Genomic DNA, 19,722 nt, shown 5'->3' on the forward strand with positions numbered 1-19,722 from the left:
CACAACATTGCTCAAAAATAATAACATGACTTTACAAAAAAATCTTGATGCAACCACTGTAGAGAAACAGAATTTCAAATGCCATTTTAACTTTTCCCCTTGTTCCACAGTGCCATTTTCAGTTGTCCCTAAAGAATGGCTGTGTGTAGCTTTTGAAAAGATTTCTGTGTGATATGTTTTTCCTAACTGGAGAACCGTTGTTATCTCAACAGCGATCTTATGTCTTGTTAGTATTCTTGCCATCATATCATATTAGTAATTGTTTTCATGAATGCCACAGAGAAATATAATGATATTAGCACCTTTCAAATTATATTAGTGAAAATAAATACAAGTAGGAAACAATACTAATATAATATGATGTTAAACTGCTGACTTAATGCAGAGGAGCACTGAACCACTCTCCAGGCATCTCTGACTGATTGGGTGGGAGGGGTAAGGAAAGTCTCAGGAATATTAAAATACAAAAAGAAGAATCTCATTGTTTTACTCCTGGAACCTTACTGTTGTTAGGTGGCCCTTCTTTCTGTGTAAAATAGCTACCTGCCAAATATGGGGATCACACCTGAAGAACTGCAAAATTAACTTCTCTGGATTTTAGAGGAAGGTTGTTCAGAGCTGTGCAAATGTCCAACATTCTCTGAATATCCGTACAAAATTATTCTGTTAAAAGACATAAGAACAATTAATACCCATAATAAATGCTATTCTTAATTCATTGTTTATATCCATACTGCAAAGTATACTGGCAACGGAGTGTCCACAAAGATACTCCCCTGCAGTCAATCCAAGGATTCCCTTTTGAGCTAGAGTCAAACAAGTTTATTTCTGATTGATCTTAAAGAGAAAACCCTTGGAACATGATGAGATCTTTTCTACCTGAGATATTTGCTTCAGGTTTGGGCTGTTGAGGAAGGGAGTCTGATTCCCCACAGCATCATAGTATATTTGAGTACCTATTAAGTTTTCTCTGACTTTTCTCCTATCATTCACAAACCTTCTTTACTGTAAAGGATTGGGAAAGATTCCAGAAAAGTCTGGATGGTTGCCATGAGGGTGAGAAAGTTTGGATTTTCCCAGTCCCATCAACAGAGTATCCATTTTCAATGCCTCTGTCCCTACAACAGCCATTTCTCTCATGCCACTAGAAAGTTTCTGGCACTCCTCCCATTAGAGAGCCTCTAGCTTTACATACCTTTCCCTTTTGTATCTCCACAACTAAAAGAGCTAGAAACTTTTTAAAAAATGAAAGCTGACTATTCTGTGATTCTGATACACAGATTTTTATAACATGATCCTCGTAAAATGATATTTTGTAGCCAAATTAAAAAAAAATTGAAAAAGTGACATAGTGTATGGATATGTTTGTGTGTGAATGAATGGCTGTTGGGAAATTGTGGAGAAACTGTGCAATCTGTGCTATACTGACAGATGTAGCATCACTGGGGAAAGTAAATAAGCCTGTCCCTGTGTGGAAAAACCTTAGTTGTGCTCAGAATGAGCATGTCATATGGACATGCTTCTTTTTATGCTTCCTCCTTTTCATGTGGGGAGAAATCCCATGTGTACATGTTCCTTAACTTGGCAGGCCTATGTTACAAAATTTGCTGTTTTGAAGGAGTGAAATTATGTGGTTAAGTGCATTTACAGAATGAGAGAAGGATCCCCAAGAATACATGTGTTCACCCATTCCTGATCTGAATTCTAAGGCACATCCATGTCTCAAAAATAAAACACACATGAAAAAACTGTAGATATTAGCATCTTTTTTTCTAATATAGAGGTAAAAGTAGATTAATCTGCTTTTAGTCTTTCATGGAAATTGTACTTGTGTCTTGGCAATGAAGTGTACACTACAGAACCCTCATGGGCTTCTGCTTATTCCAAATATAGAGGATTCATTCTAGAAGCAAATTCTTAGCAAATTCTTAGTGGCTGCTAGACATGTATTGCGGCTCCCATCCAGAGGCAGGCTGCACAGCCTTGCGTCTGGGGGCCGTTTTGCCTCCTCACAAGGAGGAGGAGCGAGCAGGGCATCATCAGGGGTAGGAGAGGAGCAGGCACACTCTAATGACGGGTTCCTCTCCCTCCTCTCATTCTTTGCCTCGTGCTCGGCCCTCCCTCTCACCTTTGATGCAGTGTGGGCGACAGCTGGTTGCTCTCAGTTTTTGGGGACTGGGTAGGAATTTTTTCACCACTTCTGTTTTGGCTGTTGGAAGTGGGTTTTTTTGCCTACATCACACTGCTTGTAAAACGGATTGTGGAATTGGCTGGGGTGTAGCTGGTTAAATAGGTCGGTCACTTTTCAGGTTGGCTGGTTTTTTGCGTAAACTTACATTATGCAGCTCTTTGGATTGATCTTTGTATACATTCTGTGTACCGTATTGAGTGGGGCTCATCACAAGGAGTATATGCATTTGTTAACTACAAATCCTACATTGCAGTTTCAAAAAAAAAAAAGCAATTACAACTTAAAACAAACTACAATACATTACACAACATTTTGTTGCAGGTCCACTTGTAATATTCTATTTCAGTGGCAGGAAATGGCACCATGTGAATTACAGTTGTCTACAGGTGTAGAAGTGGTTACTTCATATTTTTAATATGACCTAGTAGCTAAGCTCAGGATGTGGAAATGTAAAGCTGTGTCTAGAACAAATGGATTGTTTCTGACAATACATATATAGATAATGCATTGTGGTAAGTGACTTGACTGAAGGTAAAAAATAGATCTGTTCTCAATATGTTGCATGTTGTTTGAAAAAAAAAAGGATATGCATTCATCCCACTTTTACTTTGGTAAATAGATGTTACAGGGGTTTGTATTTTTTTTAAAAAAGTTGGTAAAACCTATTTGTAAACAATTTTCATTTTCCAAACAATAAGATCTAACCAAGAACATTGATATTAATTCTAAAGCAACTTTGTTGTATTTATTGGCATAATCTATTTTGAATTCTTTTAGAAATATAGAACTGTTTTCCTGTTAAATGCTTTGCATAAGGGAAATAAATTGATAGATGCTTTAACATTGTTTAATTAGCATATTATGTAAGTTCTGTATCAAATCTGACATGATGCAGCAAAGCAGAGGGTGTCCCCCCCCAATTAAGTCATTAGTGTTAAAGAAAATTAAGCAAACCATATACCTGATTTTACAGTTCTAATGGATCACAAAACCACTATTGTCATTGTCACCATTGACAGTCAGCAGGGACTGATGTGGTGTGATGGTTAGAGCAGGGGTGTCGAACTCCTTTGTTATGATCTGACATAAATGAGACCTTGTTGGGCCAGGCCATGTGTGTACCTATTTAGGATTAGAAAGCAGAGATATAAACTTTATAAAGGATACAGACAAACACAATTAAATATATATTTTTAAAAAACTTAAAAACATGCTTAAAACATTTGCATTCATTAGTTTTAAAGGTGCTTTCTTTGTATTTCTCCCATGGGATCCAGGGAATTGGGCAAAGGAAGCTCTGGCTTTTTCCTTCCTTCCCCAGGGAACCAGGAGGGGGAGAAGCCTCAGACAATAGAAGGAAGAGAGGCTTGGCTCAGTAGCTCTGCTGTGTGATTGAGAGAGCCTGGCAAAACAAGGTATCCCTACCTTATTCCTCCCCAAGGGAGAAACCTCAAGCAATGGAGAAAATAGATGTTCTATAGCTTCTGGGCAATTGAGCAAGCCTTGCAAAGCAAGCTGTGATGCAGAAGGAAGCAAGAGAGAGGGGGAAGGAAACAGATGACAGCCAGTTGCTCGAGGGGGCTGATAGGAGTCCTCTGGGGGCCTGATTCAGCCCCAGGGGCATGTTTGACACCCCTGGGTTAGAGTGTGTGATGAATTCCAGAAACCTGAGTTGAAATCTTCACTAAATCTTGAAGCTTATTGAGGGACCTTCAGACAAATCATGCTGTCAGCCTATCCTACCTCATGAGTTGGTGTGAAAATTAAATTAACAGTGAGATAACTGTATCCTCAGAGAGGAAATAAGAAAAATGTGAGGTGATTTTTTAACTTTTAAAAATGAAGCTATCATTCAGCTTTTGGGAAGAGAAACAAAATATTTATTTTCAGATTGGAACAGCTGTGACAGAGAATCTAGATGTATTTCCTCATTGTAATCCTCCTGCTGCAAGATATTCTGTCCCTGAATAGGATGGTTCCATTTAGCTGTTAAGTCCTATCATCCAAGAATGTGCCCTTTAATAAAACCATGCCCATGTCTTATGGTAGTGAATTCTTAATGTTTATTACATGTTGTGTGAAAAATATTATCTTTTGTCAGCTCCTGAGCCTGGTACTATTTTTGCTTGTAGTTGCATGAGACAAACCCTGAGATATTCCCCTGTCTCATTCCACACATGAAATATACCACCTGTAAAACATCAAAGTCATTTTGTTTCGTAGTTTGGCATGCTGAGCCATGGATATTATTAAAGGAACATTTTGAACATCCAATGTATTTGAACTGTGCACACAGAGCTTCCCATTCTGTGAGCATTTCAGTAGCAAGGGTAATTTTTCATATTATCAAATGTGGTGACCTCACTTTGGTTCACTGTAGATGTGTAAGCATGCTTATGTTAATTTTGGATAAATGATATCAGAGTAAGATCAGGTCAAGTGGAGTAAGCATCTGTTGTCTTTTCCCAGCTCTTCCTACTTATTTTTCACTTGCCCACTTTGTCTTTCCCCTGGATCTTTTGCTACCCATGAAGCTTCTGTGATAAACAAATTAATCATCTAAATCTAACTTTGTAGAAAATATTTTGGGTTGGATCTACCAGTTTTTCCACACAATCTCCCCCAGTTCCCATCCATAATACCGTGTGTGTGTGTTTTAACATAGCAGGCTCCATGATTTCATTGTAATCTTTTGGCATGATTAAAGAGAACACCTTCCTTTTTTACTAGGAGAAAAAACTGTTTGGATCCAACCCAGCATTTCTATTTGAAGAGGATTTGTCATAGGTTAGAATAGTAACTTGCAATAGGTGACCTTCAGGTGACCTCCAGTTACAGAATTCCATTATTGCCTATGGCTTTTCAATCAATTAGTATCAGTCTCAGTCCATCAGTTCTTCCCCCCCCTCTATACACTACAGCACAAACAAAAGTAATTTCATAAACAGAATCAGTTCATCAATACTTCTCTATTTCACGATCAGCATTTTAATCAATTCATACAGGATAAATTCATACATTCCTATGTTACTACCCACCCTTACCCTGTTACTGAAAGGATACCATTACCACTAATGCTAACATATTGTAATACGATATCAGACAGTGTTTTTAAATACGTTGAATTAGACCATAAGGTAGAAATAAAGAGGAAGTATCTAGGAAGTGAAGGCTGAAAATATTGGCGCTGAGTGAAATCAGAGGGCTTATTTTAAGCTCTGAATACATGACTTTAATGGAAATAATTTTAAAAGAAAAGTGAATCTGTCACTTAACTTCCATAGGAGTAGATTTGGATGGAATTATGACTTTGCAATTGATGTTATAAGGGTTCCTTGGAGACATTCATAATCTTGGTGAAAATGTAAAAAAAAAATGCTTTGTCAGGCCTGCATTTTGAGATTGTATTTGATGATCCAACTATTTGTGGATTATTTACATGGCAGGATATAATGTTTCTCTGGAGCTCTAGCTTACAGTATACTGAAGAACCTTTAAATTCTACTGTAACACCATTATACATTTTTGCAGTTATATCTCCCTGGGTGGTGGAAGGGTTTGGTTTCTATCTACCAGGCTGAGTCAGCAAAAGAGATTTTGTATTTCACTTTAAAGTGAATGCAGAATAATTATATAGATATAATTTATATCTGCAGTAAATTTTACTACTTTGCATCTAGACAATAATAACCAAGCTTTACGTTTGTTCAACAGTTCTTTTTTCATATACAGAATGTTTCTGCTCTTGCTTTCCCATGCTCAGAACATGGACTGTGATTCAAAACACTGTCTTAGATGTTCCAAAGGCAAGGACATACCCAGTGAGATTTTTGGACTGGAGAACCTCATTCCACATTACAAATTGTTTTTGAGCCCTCCAAATTTTGTACTCATCCCCTCTAAGTAGCCCTTGGCTGCTGTGTGGTATGAAGGGATCAGTTCAAGCCATTCGGCCTTTAAGCTCAGAGTCCTATTATTAGGATGCTGGTGTTGGCATTTGTTTGAAGAATAGTGCAGTGTGGCATGGTGCATTTCCATGTCAGTCATACAAATGATATAATTCACAAACTACCCAGTGCAGTGTGCATTTAGTGCAAGTCTCAATGTATATAATGGGACTTATTCCAAGATAAATGTGTATAGAATTGTGTGTTCTTTCACTGTTCTAAATACATTCTGCAACTTGCCTAATTTTATACCATCTCTGAAAAAGGCAATTTACCCTTTCATAGCACTAGTTCTGACTGTAACTAGTGGTCATCAGAACTTCCATCTGGAAGTTTGCCAATTCCCAGTTGTGATCTGAAGATCTTCCAGAATTACAATTGATATACCAACTCCAGAGATCTATTCCCCTTGGGAAAATGGCAGCTTTGAATGGTAGCCTTTGTGGGAATATATTGTACTAAGATCCTTCCCTCCTCAAACTCTGCCCTTCCCAGGCTTTCGAAGCCAGAGTTGCCAGCTGTATCCATCCACCTCTCCACCCAATCTTATTGGCCTCAGAACACTAGAATGATTTTCATTAGTGTATTTATTTATTTATTAAATTTATCAACCATCTTCCCTAGTTGAACCAGGCTCAGGGCAGTGTACGACAGTCATATAAAACAAATAGGATTTGAATAAGACAATAAAAACATAATAATGCAGTTCATTACTAGTCTTCTTTGACTACAAATGGCACTAAAATCCTAACATCCTAACAACGATGTTATCTTGTGGGGAATGTGTCAAGATGGAACTGTCACTGTCCTTTACAAACACCTGGTGGAACACGTCTGTCTTGCATGCCCTGTAGAAATGTTAAAAAGTTATATACTTTACAAAAGGGTGCAGGATAAGGATTGCCAGCCCCAGGTTGGAAACTCCTTGGAATCCATACAGTCCAAAGTAGCCGTATTCTCCAGGGGAATTGATCTCTGTCTTCTGGAAATTATATGTAATTCTGAGAGATCTCCAGGCCCCACCTGGAGAATGATAAATAAATAATACATCTGGAGACTGGCAGCTCTAGTTCACCCTGTGGCTAACAGTCTCCAGTTTGTGGGTCAGTTTCGAATGCATGTGGCATAAAAGGACTTGTTCAAGCTGTGTTCTAGAATAGCAAATTTATGCTATGCGCTGGACTATATTTGTTACATGCAGATAAACTGTAACATTAATCATATGAATCTATATTGCCTAATAAAAACTAACACATGTATTTAAAATGACTTTTTAAGCATACATGCTTTGAGGTAAATAAATTTGAAATCAATGAAACTGACGCATAAGCAAATGCATTTACAATCAGGATAGCAAGAAGTTTCACTTTTGCTTATTTCTAATTTGTTCTCATAAAATGCTATTCAATTTACATACATTTTCAAATGTTAAATAATTTTATTATTGAATCATGACATATGATTAAATGCTGCCTGAAATCTCTTCTTAAAGTGGCTTTTGTGAATAATACGAGGGCAGGGGGGGGGGGACCCACACACCAAAAATGCTCAAAACAGCTAAATGGATCATTTGGAGTTCAGGCAATAAAAACTTAATCCATGACTGAAATGCTCTATCTCAGGCTGAATCTAATTTTAACAACCATTCTAGTGACCTTTTCCTGAACAGAAAGAAACTAGGTGGAGATTAATGAAAATTCCTCCAACCTTTCACATAGATGCTCTAGCTATCCTCACCATTTTAGTGGGGCGTGATTGTTACACACCTCTCTTATAAGGTAAACATAATCTAATTATGAATGATGAAACTAAACATACAACTTGAAAAAAAGCATTTGTTATCTCTGGAAGCACCATTCTGTAATGCTTTCTGTCTTTTTGCAAGGCAATTAATTACTGAGTTCATTAATTAATGAACATATTAGAGAAAGATACCATTACTGACTAGGGGAGACCTGATATATTACTGAGTCAATAAACTATTGAACACAAAGAAGGACCTTTTGGAAGATTTCCCCCCTTCATCTTGCAGCCCACATACGCATATATTATTCTTGCCTGGTCAGCAGTTTGCAGATGTTCTTATATTTCATATTACTAATTCCTTTAATCACTGGAGGCTTGACAATGTTTTACAACCTTGCTAATGAACAGTTGGGCAGTTGACATTGGTTGGGCAACTTTATATGTCGGGAGCAATATAATGAGAGGTCCCCCCCCCCCCCCCCCCCCCGTTTCCAACAATGCTTTTTGAAGCTAATATAAACCAGCAGCCAGGAACAGGAAAGAATATGGTGAGTACAAGAGATACATTTGTAGGGGAAGAAATCATGTAGAAAAAGGCAGCCATGTTTTATGATAGAGTAGTGATCAAAAGAAAGAATTGTAAAATATGGCTTATATTACAATAGCTTTGAAAATAGCTTGTTTGACTTTCACACATTTTGGTTGGGAGACAGTTGATAATGGTAAAAGCCAAATGGGCATTGTTGTGGCAGCTGTTCTTAATGCTTACCAGGGCATTGCCACCCTGTTCACCCTATAGTCCCTCTTGCCCACTAAATGAATCCTACGTAATAGAACAGATGATGTATTCCTATGCAGTTAAACTCTTCTGAGCCCATTGACTTCAGTGGACTTAGAAGGATGTAATGCTTATCTACAAGTAGGTCTCACCATGTTCAGTGTGGACTTCTGTGAGTGTGCGTGTGTGTGTTCTGAGGCATAGGAAGTTCGTATTGATGCATAGGTTTGCAGTTGCACAAATCAGTTAAAAGAGCGTTCAGCAAATGGCAGTTGCAGGTACCACCCTTCCCCCATCTCCAGCTGACCCTGGAGTAATCACTAGTTGCATCTAAATTGATAGAGTGATCATTTCCTGGCATTTCCAGTAGTTACAGTAGATTGTTAATGTGTGAATGATGAATATAATTTCCTCCATTTCAAAAATCTCTGTGCAAATTAAGCCTAAATGCACACCATAAATTTACTAGTAATAGTTTGAAGAGCACAGGCCATCTTTTGCACTATTTAAAAACGGAGGTCTTGGCCTTCTCTTTGTAAAAAAAAATAATAAAAAGCCATCCTGGTTATTTATGTATTTGCTTTATGGTTTAAAGAAATTATTCATCTTTTCTCCTTCCAAGTAATCTTTCTATGCATACCACATATTTAAATCTTATATTCTTATATTACATTTTAAGAAGGGGAAGAGGGTTGTGTTTTTAAAGGAAATACATCAGTTGTCAAAAGGCAAACACTGTTGCCTGGAAAAAAGGAAAGGAGTAAGGGAGGTAAATGAAAGTTTCTATGTGTCTCTATCTTTTTTTGCATCTCCATCAGCATACTGGTGGTTTTGAGCATATTCAACCAGAGACTTCATACTGATGCTTAACTGAGCTAAACCTTTTATGAGTCTCCCCAAAAGGAACATCAGAACATATGAAGGGGGGGGGGGGGGGGAGAGAGACTTTGCTCTACATTTAAGTATATTTAAGTATATGTTTCAGTCTTACTTATACATGACATGCTGCAATTTGAAGACATAACTAGCATTACAGAACATTCCTTCAGGCACTTGGTAAGCTAAAACCAGGAGATCTGTGCAATACATATATGTTTAAAACCCAAATAGGGGCTTTTGCCTGCATTGTGTAAATACATTTATTCATTTTCATGGGAGGATGGTAATGACTCAATGCACCTTATAACTGGAGTTACTCTATGGCAGTGATATGTTCATTTGTCATAACAATCTCTAAAAAAATTTTAAGCAAGACTTTTTGTGTAAACAAATTGAAAAATGAAAGTTATTCTGCAAGCAGATATTTTAAAATGTAGGTATGTGCCATCAAGTTGTAACTGATTTATGGTGTCCCCAGCAGGAGCTTTCAAGACAACTGAGAAGCAGAGGTTGCTTGCAATTGCCTTCCTCTGCAGCATTTTCTTTGGTGGTCTCCCATCTGAGTACTGACCCTGCTTAGCTTCCAGAATCTGACAAGATCAAGCTATAACATACCTTCTTCCTTCTCTAAGCTATTTAAATAGCTAATATGAATTACATTCATATTTACTTTCAAGGTCCAAGAGTCCATGTATAGGGTTCTGTATATAATATAAACAGGGGTGGAATTGTAGCAGCAGTTCCTTTGCATATTATGCCACACATTCCTGATGTAGCCAATCCTCCAAGAGCTTACAAAAAAGAGCCTTGTAAACTCTTGGAGGATTAATTACATCATGGATGTGTGTCCTAATTAGGGTTGCCAATCCCCAGGTGGGGGCAGGGGATCCCCCAGTTTGGAGGCCCTCCCCCCCGCTTCAGGGTTGTCAGAAAGCAGGGGGAGGGGAGGGATATGTCTGCTGGGAACTCTATTATTCCCTATAGAGATTTATTCCCATAGAAAATCATGGAGAATTGATCTGCGGGTATCTGGGGCTCGGGGGGGGGGGCTGTTTTTTGAGGTAGAGGCACCAAATTTTCAGTACAGCATCTAGTGCCTCTCCCCAAAATATCCCCCAAGTTTCAAAAAGATTGGACCAGGGGGTCCAATTCTATGAGCCCCAAAAGAAGGTGCCCCTATCCTTCATTATTTCCTATGTTATTTCCTATATTATTTCCTTTAAATGTGATGGCCAGAACTCCCTTTGGAATTCAACTATGCTTGTCACAGCCTTGATCTTGGCTCCACCCCAATGTCTTTTGGCTCCTCCCCCAAGGTCTCCTGGCTCCACCCCTAAAGTCCCCAGATATTTCTTAAATTGGACTTGGCAACCCTAGTCCTAATATGCAAAGGAGCTCCTGTTAGAATTCCAGCCCTGAGTATAAGGGTTCTTTGTATGTGAAATTTGAGAGATTTTTCTCAGCAGCATTTGATGGGATATGTGGAACTGTAGCCAGAAGACAAAATAAGATTCACCTTACCCAAATGCAAAGAAGCATGTGCTCATGGGCCCCTTTGGATTTCACCCCTTTGGATGTCACAACATAATGACTGTGAATGTAATTGTCCAGGTTAAATTCCTTGAGCTACAGATTCATTGCATGGCTTCAGACAAGTCACTGTCCTGCTGCCTGTGCTCACATCCACAATATGAGATAATAAATGTGATCTAACTTACAAGGCTGTTGTAACAGTTATTGAAATAATGCATGTAAAGTACTTTGGTACTCTACTGAGCATTATTATTTATTAAGAAGTTGGCTTCTTGTTTCTTTTTCCAGGCCATTCGTTGCACCTTGGTAAATTGCACGTGTGAATGTTTCCAGCCAGGGAAGATAAACCTGAGAACCTGTGATCAATGTAAACATGGCTGGGTGGCACATGGTAAGCAACATCTTTGTTTTTTTCTCCCTCTTAAGTTTACTTCTTTATGGCTGGGTCCAGACCAGCATTTTAAGCTGGCACAGGGACAAAGGTGCGGGTGGACCAAAAAAAGGTAACCAAATGCGTGCATCTGCCCCCTGTCCAACTTCCACACTCACCTTGTTGCCAGTCATCTGAGTCCCGCCACAAAAAGTTACCACTTCCAAAGTGGTAGCAAATTGGCGGGGTGGCTTTCAAAGCGCCTCAAAGGTGCCTTCAACACAGCATTTGGAGTGCTTTGGCGCTATGGATGCTCCTCTAAGGCACTTGCAGTCCGCCCTTATCCCAGATGCACCATCTGGCCATCTGAGGGCGCTTCTTTTTGTGCTGACCCACTTCCGGGTCAGCACAATGCTGCCCCAAGCCGCTGGTCTGGATCCAGCCTATGTATATGTGCAAATGCAACCCTACAATTTTATACAGTTATATAGCTGCATCTATATGTCTGCTATCAGTTCATCTATACAATATCAATAGTGCAGTCCTAAGTAGAGTTACACATTTCTAAGTCAATTGAAGAACATGGTCTTAGAAGGGTTAACACTGCTTAGGAATGCACTGTAGAAAGCATTCCACACAGCACAGGCATGATTGTTTGTGTTCTGTAGAGAACAAAATAGTGATAATCCAATTGATCCAACACATACAGCTTCAACTGCATTTGAAAAAAATGTGTACTGTTTGTGTACACCTCAAAGAACATATTCAAGTTTCTGTAATGCAGTGCTCAGAATACTAAGAAGATGGGGGTGGGAATCTGTCAGTCTCAAACACATTGCATACCTGAGTTTTCACAAGCTGTAACGTAGCACACACGTATAATCATTATTTGAACTGGAGTAAGAGAACAAACTGAAGATCTGTGGTAAATATAAGGGCAGTTTCAGGTATTCCCTTACTCCTAATGACATTGCAAGTTAGGAGAACAATAATTACAAAACTCTTACCACAGCATGCAGCCCCCAATATGTAAAGTGCCTTCACGTGCTGAGGGATAAATCTCTTAAACATTGTACGCCTTGCATGTTACTTCAGTAAGTAAGGATTTCTGCACAACCTGCATATGAGATAAGTGGCCGTCTCTTAATTCATGATGAGCTAAATACCTACAAGCTTGTCATCTACAGTGGTGACAAAAGCCTTCTGTTCAAGGTAGTTGCCTCATAGTACTTCCTGGTAGAGACAGTTTACTTTATTGTGTAGTTGAGCTTTGAAGCTCACAGTATTCATCACAAGCAACCAAAAAGCATTTGATGGAAATCCAAACACACTAGAGTCCTTCTGTCAGAGCATGGAGAGCATGTTCTATGCTGGTTGAGAGAGAGCCTTGATGGTGGTTAACCTTAATAAGGAATGCCTAGGGCACAGCCTGAGATATATTTTTGACTTGACTAAGACAACTTATTTGCTGTAAATGAGGAAGTATTCTCCCCCTCCCCCACACTATTTGTCCTCCAGATAGGTAACATTGATTGTAATGGTTTGGATCCTGTATATTCCTTTTTCTTGTGTGGACTCTATTCTTCTGGGTGTAAGCATTTTGCGTGAGCCATATAGTGAGAAGGAGTACACTAAAAGTAGAAAGAAAGCATAGAATTAAAGAAAATGTTAACAAAGTAGTCCAGCGACTAGTTCTAGTACTTCATTCCATCAGATCTCCTAACTGCTTGTGAAGCTCCAGAAAAATGAAAGAACCAATTGTAGGATGGACAGAGTTTCAGTAGGAGAAACTAGATGTCCACGTCAACAGACTCTGATAGAGGGAATGCCAAGTCCCACTGATTTCAGTGGGAGAGATTTAAGAATGTGTTTTTATTTAGTGTGTTTTTTATAGCCTCTAATTCCTTGAAAAATGTAACAGTGACCATGAGATTCCCCCCCCCCCCATTTTATCATCAGATCAACCCTGTGTGATTAATAACCCGATGTAAGCCAAAATGCCCTCAAAACGAGGTTGGGGGAATTGTCAGGTGGGCACCTGGCTTAGTCAGGATCTTTTTACCTATGTATACAGGATTCCATGTCCAGAAAGTAATGCTTAAAAATATTAGGGACTCTAATTAAGTAAAACAATTAAAATTTATTAAGAAAAATATAGGCTTCCATACAAGATAAAATACTTATAAAATCATACACACAGTCCTAAGAAAAATAGATAGAGAGATAGGGGAACACATGGGTAGACAAACAGATATTTACCGATCGTAGTCTTCAAGGAAGGCTCCAATGGCGACAAATGAGGAAGTGGGAGAGGGGACCCGAAACTGATCAGAAATCAGGGATGGATCTATGCAGCGGAATTGGGATACTGATAGAAGCATACCTGTGGGTAGCTAGTCCACAGATTATAAGGACTCTTTTGAGCCCTTAGGGGATGGGAGGTACAAGGGAGGAGGAAGGTGGTCAGCTGGTGCATGACCTCCCCAAAAGTGGAAGTTTCGCAGTGACCATACGGCTGGACTACTGCGACAACCAATAGAAAGTTCATTGGTGGCACCTAATTTGGTGCTTGCTCTTGACCAATGGACTTGCTTGGATCCTGGATATCTGAGTGAACTTTCAGGTTGAAATGGACCAAGGGGAGGCTCCAAAATGACAGTTGGGAAGAAGAATAAAGAAATTACTTGGGTGGAGAGATACTTAGGACTATTAGACTTATCTAAAAGGGTGAGAATAGAGTCAAATCATGGTCTAGGTAACACCCAGTTTGTACAAAGAAACTTGGCTCTGGCTGAAGATGGTCTTCCTCTTCTTCTGTCTTCTCCTTGGCACTAGTCTTTGTCTTGAGTTCCGTCAAACAAAGAAAGTGGCGGTTGGATGATTAACCACTCCTGGGGTGGGTAGGTTACTTGCAGGCACAGGTGGCATCTGGTATGTATGTGAGCCGTCCGCTTCGCTGGAATGGAGTCAAGCTGGTAGGAAGATGGCTGCGTGTGGTGTTAGCCCTCCACGGTGGATTCCATGGTCAGTGCTTCAAAACCATTCTCCTGGATAGCTCCTGGCGGTGCAGTTTCCTCTGTTCCATGGCTTAGATAGACGTCATACGGAATGACGGGAAGTCTTCCGTTCTCCTTGTGGGCACTCTTGTACCGGTCTTGAGTGCCTTTGTAGAGTTATGGCTGCTTGTACTGCATAAGTCGCTTTTGCCCCTGGATAGGTGTGCTCACGCTCTCTGGCCAGACATGTGCGAGTCACTTCTCCAGGTGCTCTGGCAACCAAGCTGGTAATTACGATGTCTGTAAGGGGTTTTTCCTCACACTGAAAAGATTTAGCCTGAAATCATCCCATGAGCTGAATGGGTTTTTCAACACACATCTTTCCAGTCTGATATTTTCCCCACAACACTAGACCTTCTCTTTGAAATAAATTTTGACTTAAAGATGCTTACATTTGATACAATTTATTTATTTATTTAGGATTTATATCCCGCCCTTCCCACAAGTGGCTCAGGGCGGCTTCCAAAAATTGGTCAACATAAAATTAAACACTTTTAAATATATAGGCAATTAAATATTTAAAACAGTTAAAACCTTAAAACCAATAAACATTCCAGTTACATATAAAACAGACGTCTGGTAAGCTACATTGAGTTCTCATCTTAGCTAGGTGTAGGCTAACCGGAAGAGGGTCATCTTACAGGCCCTGCTGAACTGAACAAGGTCCCGCAGGGCCCTCACCTCCTCCGGCAGCTGGTTCCACCATGTAGGGGCCATAACGGAGAAGGCCCTTTCTCTGGTGGATTTCAAGCGGGCTTCTTTTGGCCCAGGGATAGTGAGGAGGTTTTGTGTTCCCGACCTCAGTGCTCTCTGGGGAACATGTGGGGAGAGACGGTCCTTCAGGTAGGCAGGTCCCAGGCCATATAGGGCTTTAAAGGTAATAACCAGCACCTTGTACCGGACTTGGTATATCACTGGAAGCCAGTGCAGGGTCCGAAGACCAGGCCGAATGTGTCCCCACTTTGGGAGACCCAATAACAGCCGGGCCGCGGCATTCTGCATCAGCTGTAATTTCCGAGTTCGGGACAGGGGCAGCCTCATGTAGAGGGCATTGCAGTAGTCCAACCTCGAGGTGACCGTAGCATGGATCACTGCTGCTAGGTCGTCGCGCTCCAGGAATGGTGCCAGCTGCCTTACCTGCCTAAGATGAAAGAACGCGGACTTGGCAGCTGCTGCTATCTGAGCCTCCATCTTTAGGGAAGGCTCCAATAGCACCCCCAAGCTCCTGACCCTGTCCACCGCTATCAGCGGCGCACCGTCAAAAATTGGTAGGGGGATTCCCCCCCCGGGCCGCGGCGACCCAAGCAAAGGACCTCTGTCTTCGCCGGATTTAGCTTCAGCCCACTCAGTCTGAGCCACTCAGCCACGGCCTGTAGTGCCCGTTCAAGATTTCCCCCCCCCCCCGCCCCGAATTATCTTCTGGCAACTCTCCCAATACGCTTCACCATTTCCATACTTAAATTTTAGGAGTAAAATCTTCCCAAACCCAAGCTCCTTTAAATGCTTTGACTCTGTACCTGCAGAAGCCACTTGTTGATCACAAAAAGCACTTGTCAAGTGTGCTTCCTTCATTTTGGTTGTTTACTCCCATCAAGTGTGGGCATATGTATGGGATACATTAAAAATTCACATTTGAGAGTATCTTGCCAACATGTGTAAATTTCTTAAGTTTTTTTTTAATAAATCCAATCACCATGTTTACATTTTGTGGCAAAGCAAGTCTGGTGATATATACATATACATTTTGCTGAGACACATTCCAAGCATATGTGTATAAATTAGTGCCTTTGGACTGTGGCAACCCACTTGAGTTGTTTAGCTTAGCTACTTTCCAAAATCTTTAGGGGGTGTTCCTTGCAGACTGATTAATACTTTGCAGTATCTAACACCTGGATTTGAAATCGCTGAGCACTAGAGGTTGTTCTTCCAAAACCAAAGCTCTGTACCTATGGAAACCACTTGTTGATCACAAAATGTACTTGTCAGGTATACTTCCTTCATTCTGGTTGTTTATTTCCATCAAGTCTGAACAGTAAGCTGTCCTAAAACATTAGCCTTCAACTCTTCCAGACTTAGCAGGCACTGAATATGGGCCCAACTAAGATACAAGCATATGACGGGAAATAAAGTGATTTTGAGACATGTTACAGGATGAGGGAAAGCCGAACTTATGATGTTAAGGCATTGAGCAACATTGCCCACTCTTCCATTTGTGGTGTAATGCAGTACACTTTCTGTTCATACAAGAGGTAGTGGAATAAACTAAATCGCATTCCCTTTCCTCACTGTCCTTTTCTCCACTTGCCATGGTATATGCATTCAGTGGATTCTGCAGTCTTCAGCAGATTGCGGGGGGGGGGGGGGGGGGGAGGTGTTGAAGGAAGTGGAATGCTACTTCCATGAACTCTTTTCACTTGCTCTGTGACAGTATCCAGAATCCCTCCCACAAACACACAAATCTACCAATCATATTTTAAGTCAAAGGACAGTTTTCACAATGGAAGGACAAGCAGGTAAAATAGGGGTAAAGGAGCCATGCTTTGACTAAATGAATCTAAAACCCACAAAGCTTGAAACAATCTTAGTGGTTCATTCACCTTCACTGGCACTGCACAATCTACATTATCAAATTGATTCAAAGAGAGGTTTGGAATTTAAATCTCTTGGACCAATAGGAACCGAGGAGGAAGAAACTTGCTCTTGTGGAGCTGTCTGTAAACAGTTGTCTGGATTGCTTTGGGAAGAATCTCTAATAACTGCTTGTATAATATTTTGGGGATTTGTTGCTGCAGAAACAAAAGATGTGTAATGGTAAGAGAAATGGCTGCTTCCTCTTTCAACTGAGCTCTGTTGCTGCTCAAAGAGGTGGGGGGAATCTTGAAAGTTTAAAAGCTTTTTTCAATTCAAAGGTGGCAAATGTAGGTTGTCAGTATAAGAACAGATTCATCAAAGGGTTCCTTTTGTGGCAGTATAAGTGTTTCTATTGGCATACATTCAGTTTATCGAGCTTTGACCCTACACCCTTGTGCTATAGTGGTAATCCTACCATCAGTGTTTTCTAATGCTCAAGCCAACAATTGCATAGCTTATAGTGGCCTATGCTTAGCACTGCTCCTCTTAAAAAGGAATTGGTTGTTTCTTGAGTGAATCTCTGGTGTTTAAGGGATTTAAGGAACTAGACTGTTTTAATTTGCTTCCAGCAGAAACTTGGCATATGTTTTTTCAGCTTGGAGTAAGATTTATTTATTTTTAAAATCGTTTAAATTGGCTAAACCATTTCCTAGGCCCAGAGTAGTCGAGTAGACAAGATTTAAAAGGAAAAAAACACACAATTTTTTGAGACATGTTATAGGATAAAAAATTTTAACAGTTAACATTGGCATTTCATAAGCATTTTGATTTAGTGCAGAGCAGTGCTACTGAGTATGGAAAAAGAAAGTTTGCCCAAAAAAGTAACCATTGAAAAGTATTTTCTTAACATGCCTAACAGCCACTCTCCCATTATTTATGTCACATGTTCTGTTGAGATAAACACACATTGATTTTTTTCGTGTTGAAATTCATGGCACTTTGAAGTGTTTAATTTTGACTGAATTATTCCTTATTGTCTCATATGGCTTGCCTAACTTAGGTCCAAAGTGCTATTTTTTTCTTCCGTAGGAATAATAATAGAAAACAAATGTTATTCCATTTGGTTTCCATTTCCTCCTACCACTTGTTGTTTTTGACACTTTTGTCCTTTCCCCCTAATTTTCATATCTGTTCAATGAATTTTTCTTCTGTTCAAATGCCTTTCCCTGGACTCTTGAATAGAAGCAAGTATGCCATGGTCATCTGCCTTGGTTCTGTGCTTCTGCTTGGTAAGGGGTAAGGGGAACATGGGAAGGAAACAATATCCCATGATCGCTGATGTCCCTTCTGACTGTGTAACTTGAAGTGACACTGCCATGTTGTGGGAAGGTCTAGGATTTCCCTGAAATTCTATGAGTCCCATAGAAATCACTCTGATTATGCAGCCTAGGGTTGCCAGCTCTGATGATCATACCAGTGAGGGAGTTGAAGGGACTTTCTGGGAGTGGGGATGGAACACCCCATCATGTTCACACCACATAGAAGTGACATCATCATGTTGGTGATGATGCACAGTGATGCTTTGCTTTTTGGGCAAAACTGTATGGTAGAATCACCCGCAGATGATAGTTTTCAAAACAAAAACAGATTGGCATTGCACAGTGTCACTGAGGTGATGACATAACTTCTGTGTGACATAAGCACTTTGCGTTGGGGGGGCAGGATTTTCCCCTGCCAGCCAGCGGCAGTAGGCAGGAGCCCCCCCCCACAAAAAAGGAGGGAATACCCTCTCCCCAGCTGTGGGATGGCACACTTAAAGCATCCAGAAGTGACATTGGAGCATTGCAGGATGTCATTTCAGTAAGTCTCCATCCCACTAGTCTCCAGAGTCACATCCAATTCTTTTTGTTCTGGGTAATCAGTAATGAAATGGTATATATGTTGTGTTACACTTCAGTTCTCTGAAATTCCATTTAAAGGATCAGCTACAAGGGAAAGCATGTTCACATTCTCTCTTTATCCCCAGGCAGAGATACATACAGACAGTGTGTGTGTATATGTATGTGTGTCCCTGTACAGTAAACCACCTGGAATTCCTTATGGTTCTACTTTGTGGATTAATATATATTGAGATCCTAAACAATGTTAAATTTAAAAGTCCCCTTTTATTTAGTCTAGTAGTTTTTAGTAATTTATTTATTTATTTCGATTTTAGCCCACCCCTCCCGTAGAGCAGGCTCAGGCTAATTGTTGTACAGACCCGTCATAATCTAATGTCCTAAACTAAGACTGAGTTTAAATTCAGCTTTGATGGAGGACCAGATGTAGCACACTCTTTGCCTGAATTTACAGGGTGTCTGTATGTAGAGATTTAGGAATGTCCTGGATTTTTAAAATTCAGTCTGATTCCTAAACACTGGCAGCATTTGTAGGTATTGTTTTTGGTGTTTAACCTCATTAATACACAAGTTATAGTTTAGTTTATTGTGCTTTTTCTTCCTTTTTTCTTTTTTTATGCTGATGAGATTGTGATGGACTCTAGTATATAGAAATACTTGTTTTGGATAGTTTATTACTTCCCAGTGTTATATCTTTCCTTTGTAATGGCCTCACTCTACCACTTTTGCAAACAGTGCACTGGTCTTTCAATC

At 40.0% G+C, this 19,722-nt stretch overlaps 1 protein-coding gene across 9 annotated transcripts in view; it reads left to right on the forward strand.

Annotated features, from left to right (window-relative positions):
• Window positions 1-19,722, forward strand: part of BNC2 (basonuclin zinc finger protein 2) — a 564,611-nt gene that overhangs the window by 353,975 nt on the left and 190,914 nt on the right. For 8 of the 9 annotated variants that reach the window (XR_009555331.1, XM_060237250.1, XM_060237252.1 and 5 more), the window contains one exon: window positions 11,363-11,465. The exons of the other annotated variant lie outside the window; for it this stretch is intronic. Coding sequence is in view for 7 of the 8 variants with exons in the window: in XM_060237250.1 (XP_060093233.1) it covers window positions 11,363-11,465 (103 nt within the window). In the remaining variant the exon portion in view is untranslated. The remainder of the gene's footprint in view (window positions 1-11,362; window positions 11,466-19,722) is intronic. 9 annotated transcript variants of the gene reach the window in all.

The sequence above is a fragment of the Heteronotia binoei genome, chromosome 4, assembly GCF_032191835.1.
Source record: "Heteronotia binoei isolate CCM8104 ecotype False Entrance Well chromosome 4, APGP_CSIRO_Hbin_v1, whole genome shotgun sequence".
Classification (NCBI taxonomy): Eukaryota; Metazoa; Chordata; class Lepidosauria; order Squamata; family Gekkonidae; genus Heteronotia; species Heteronotia binoei.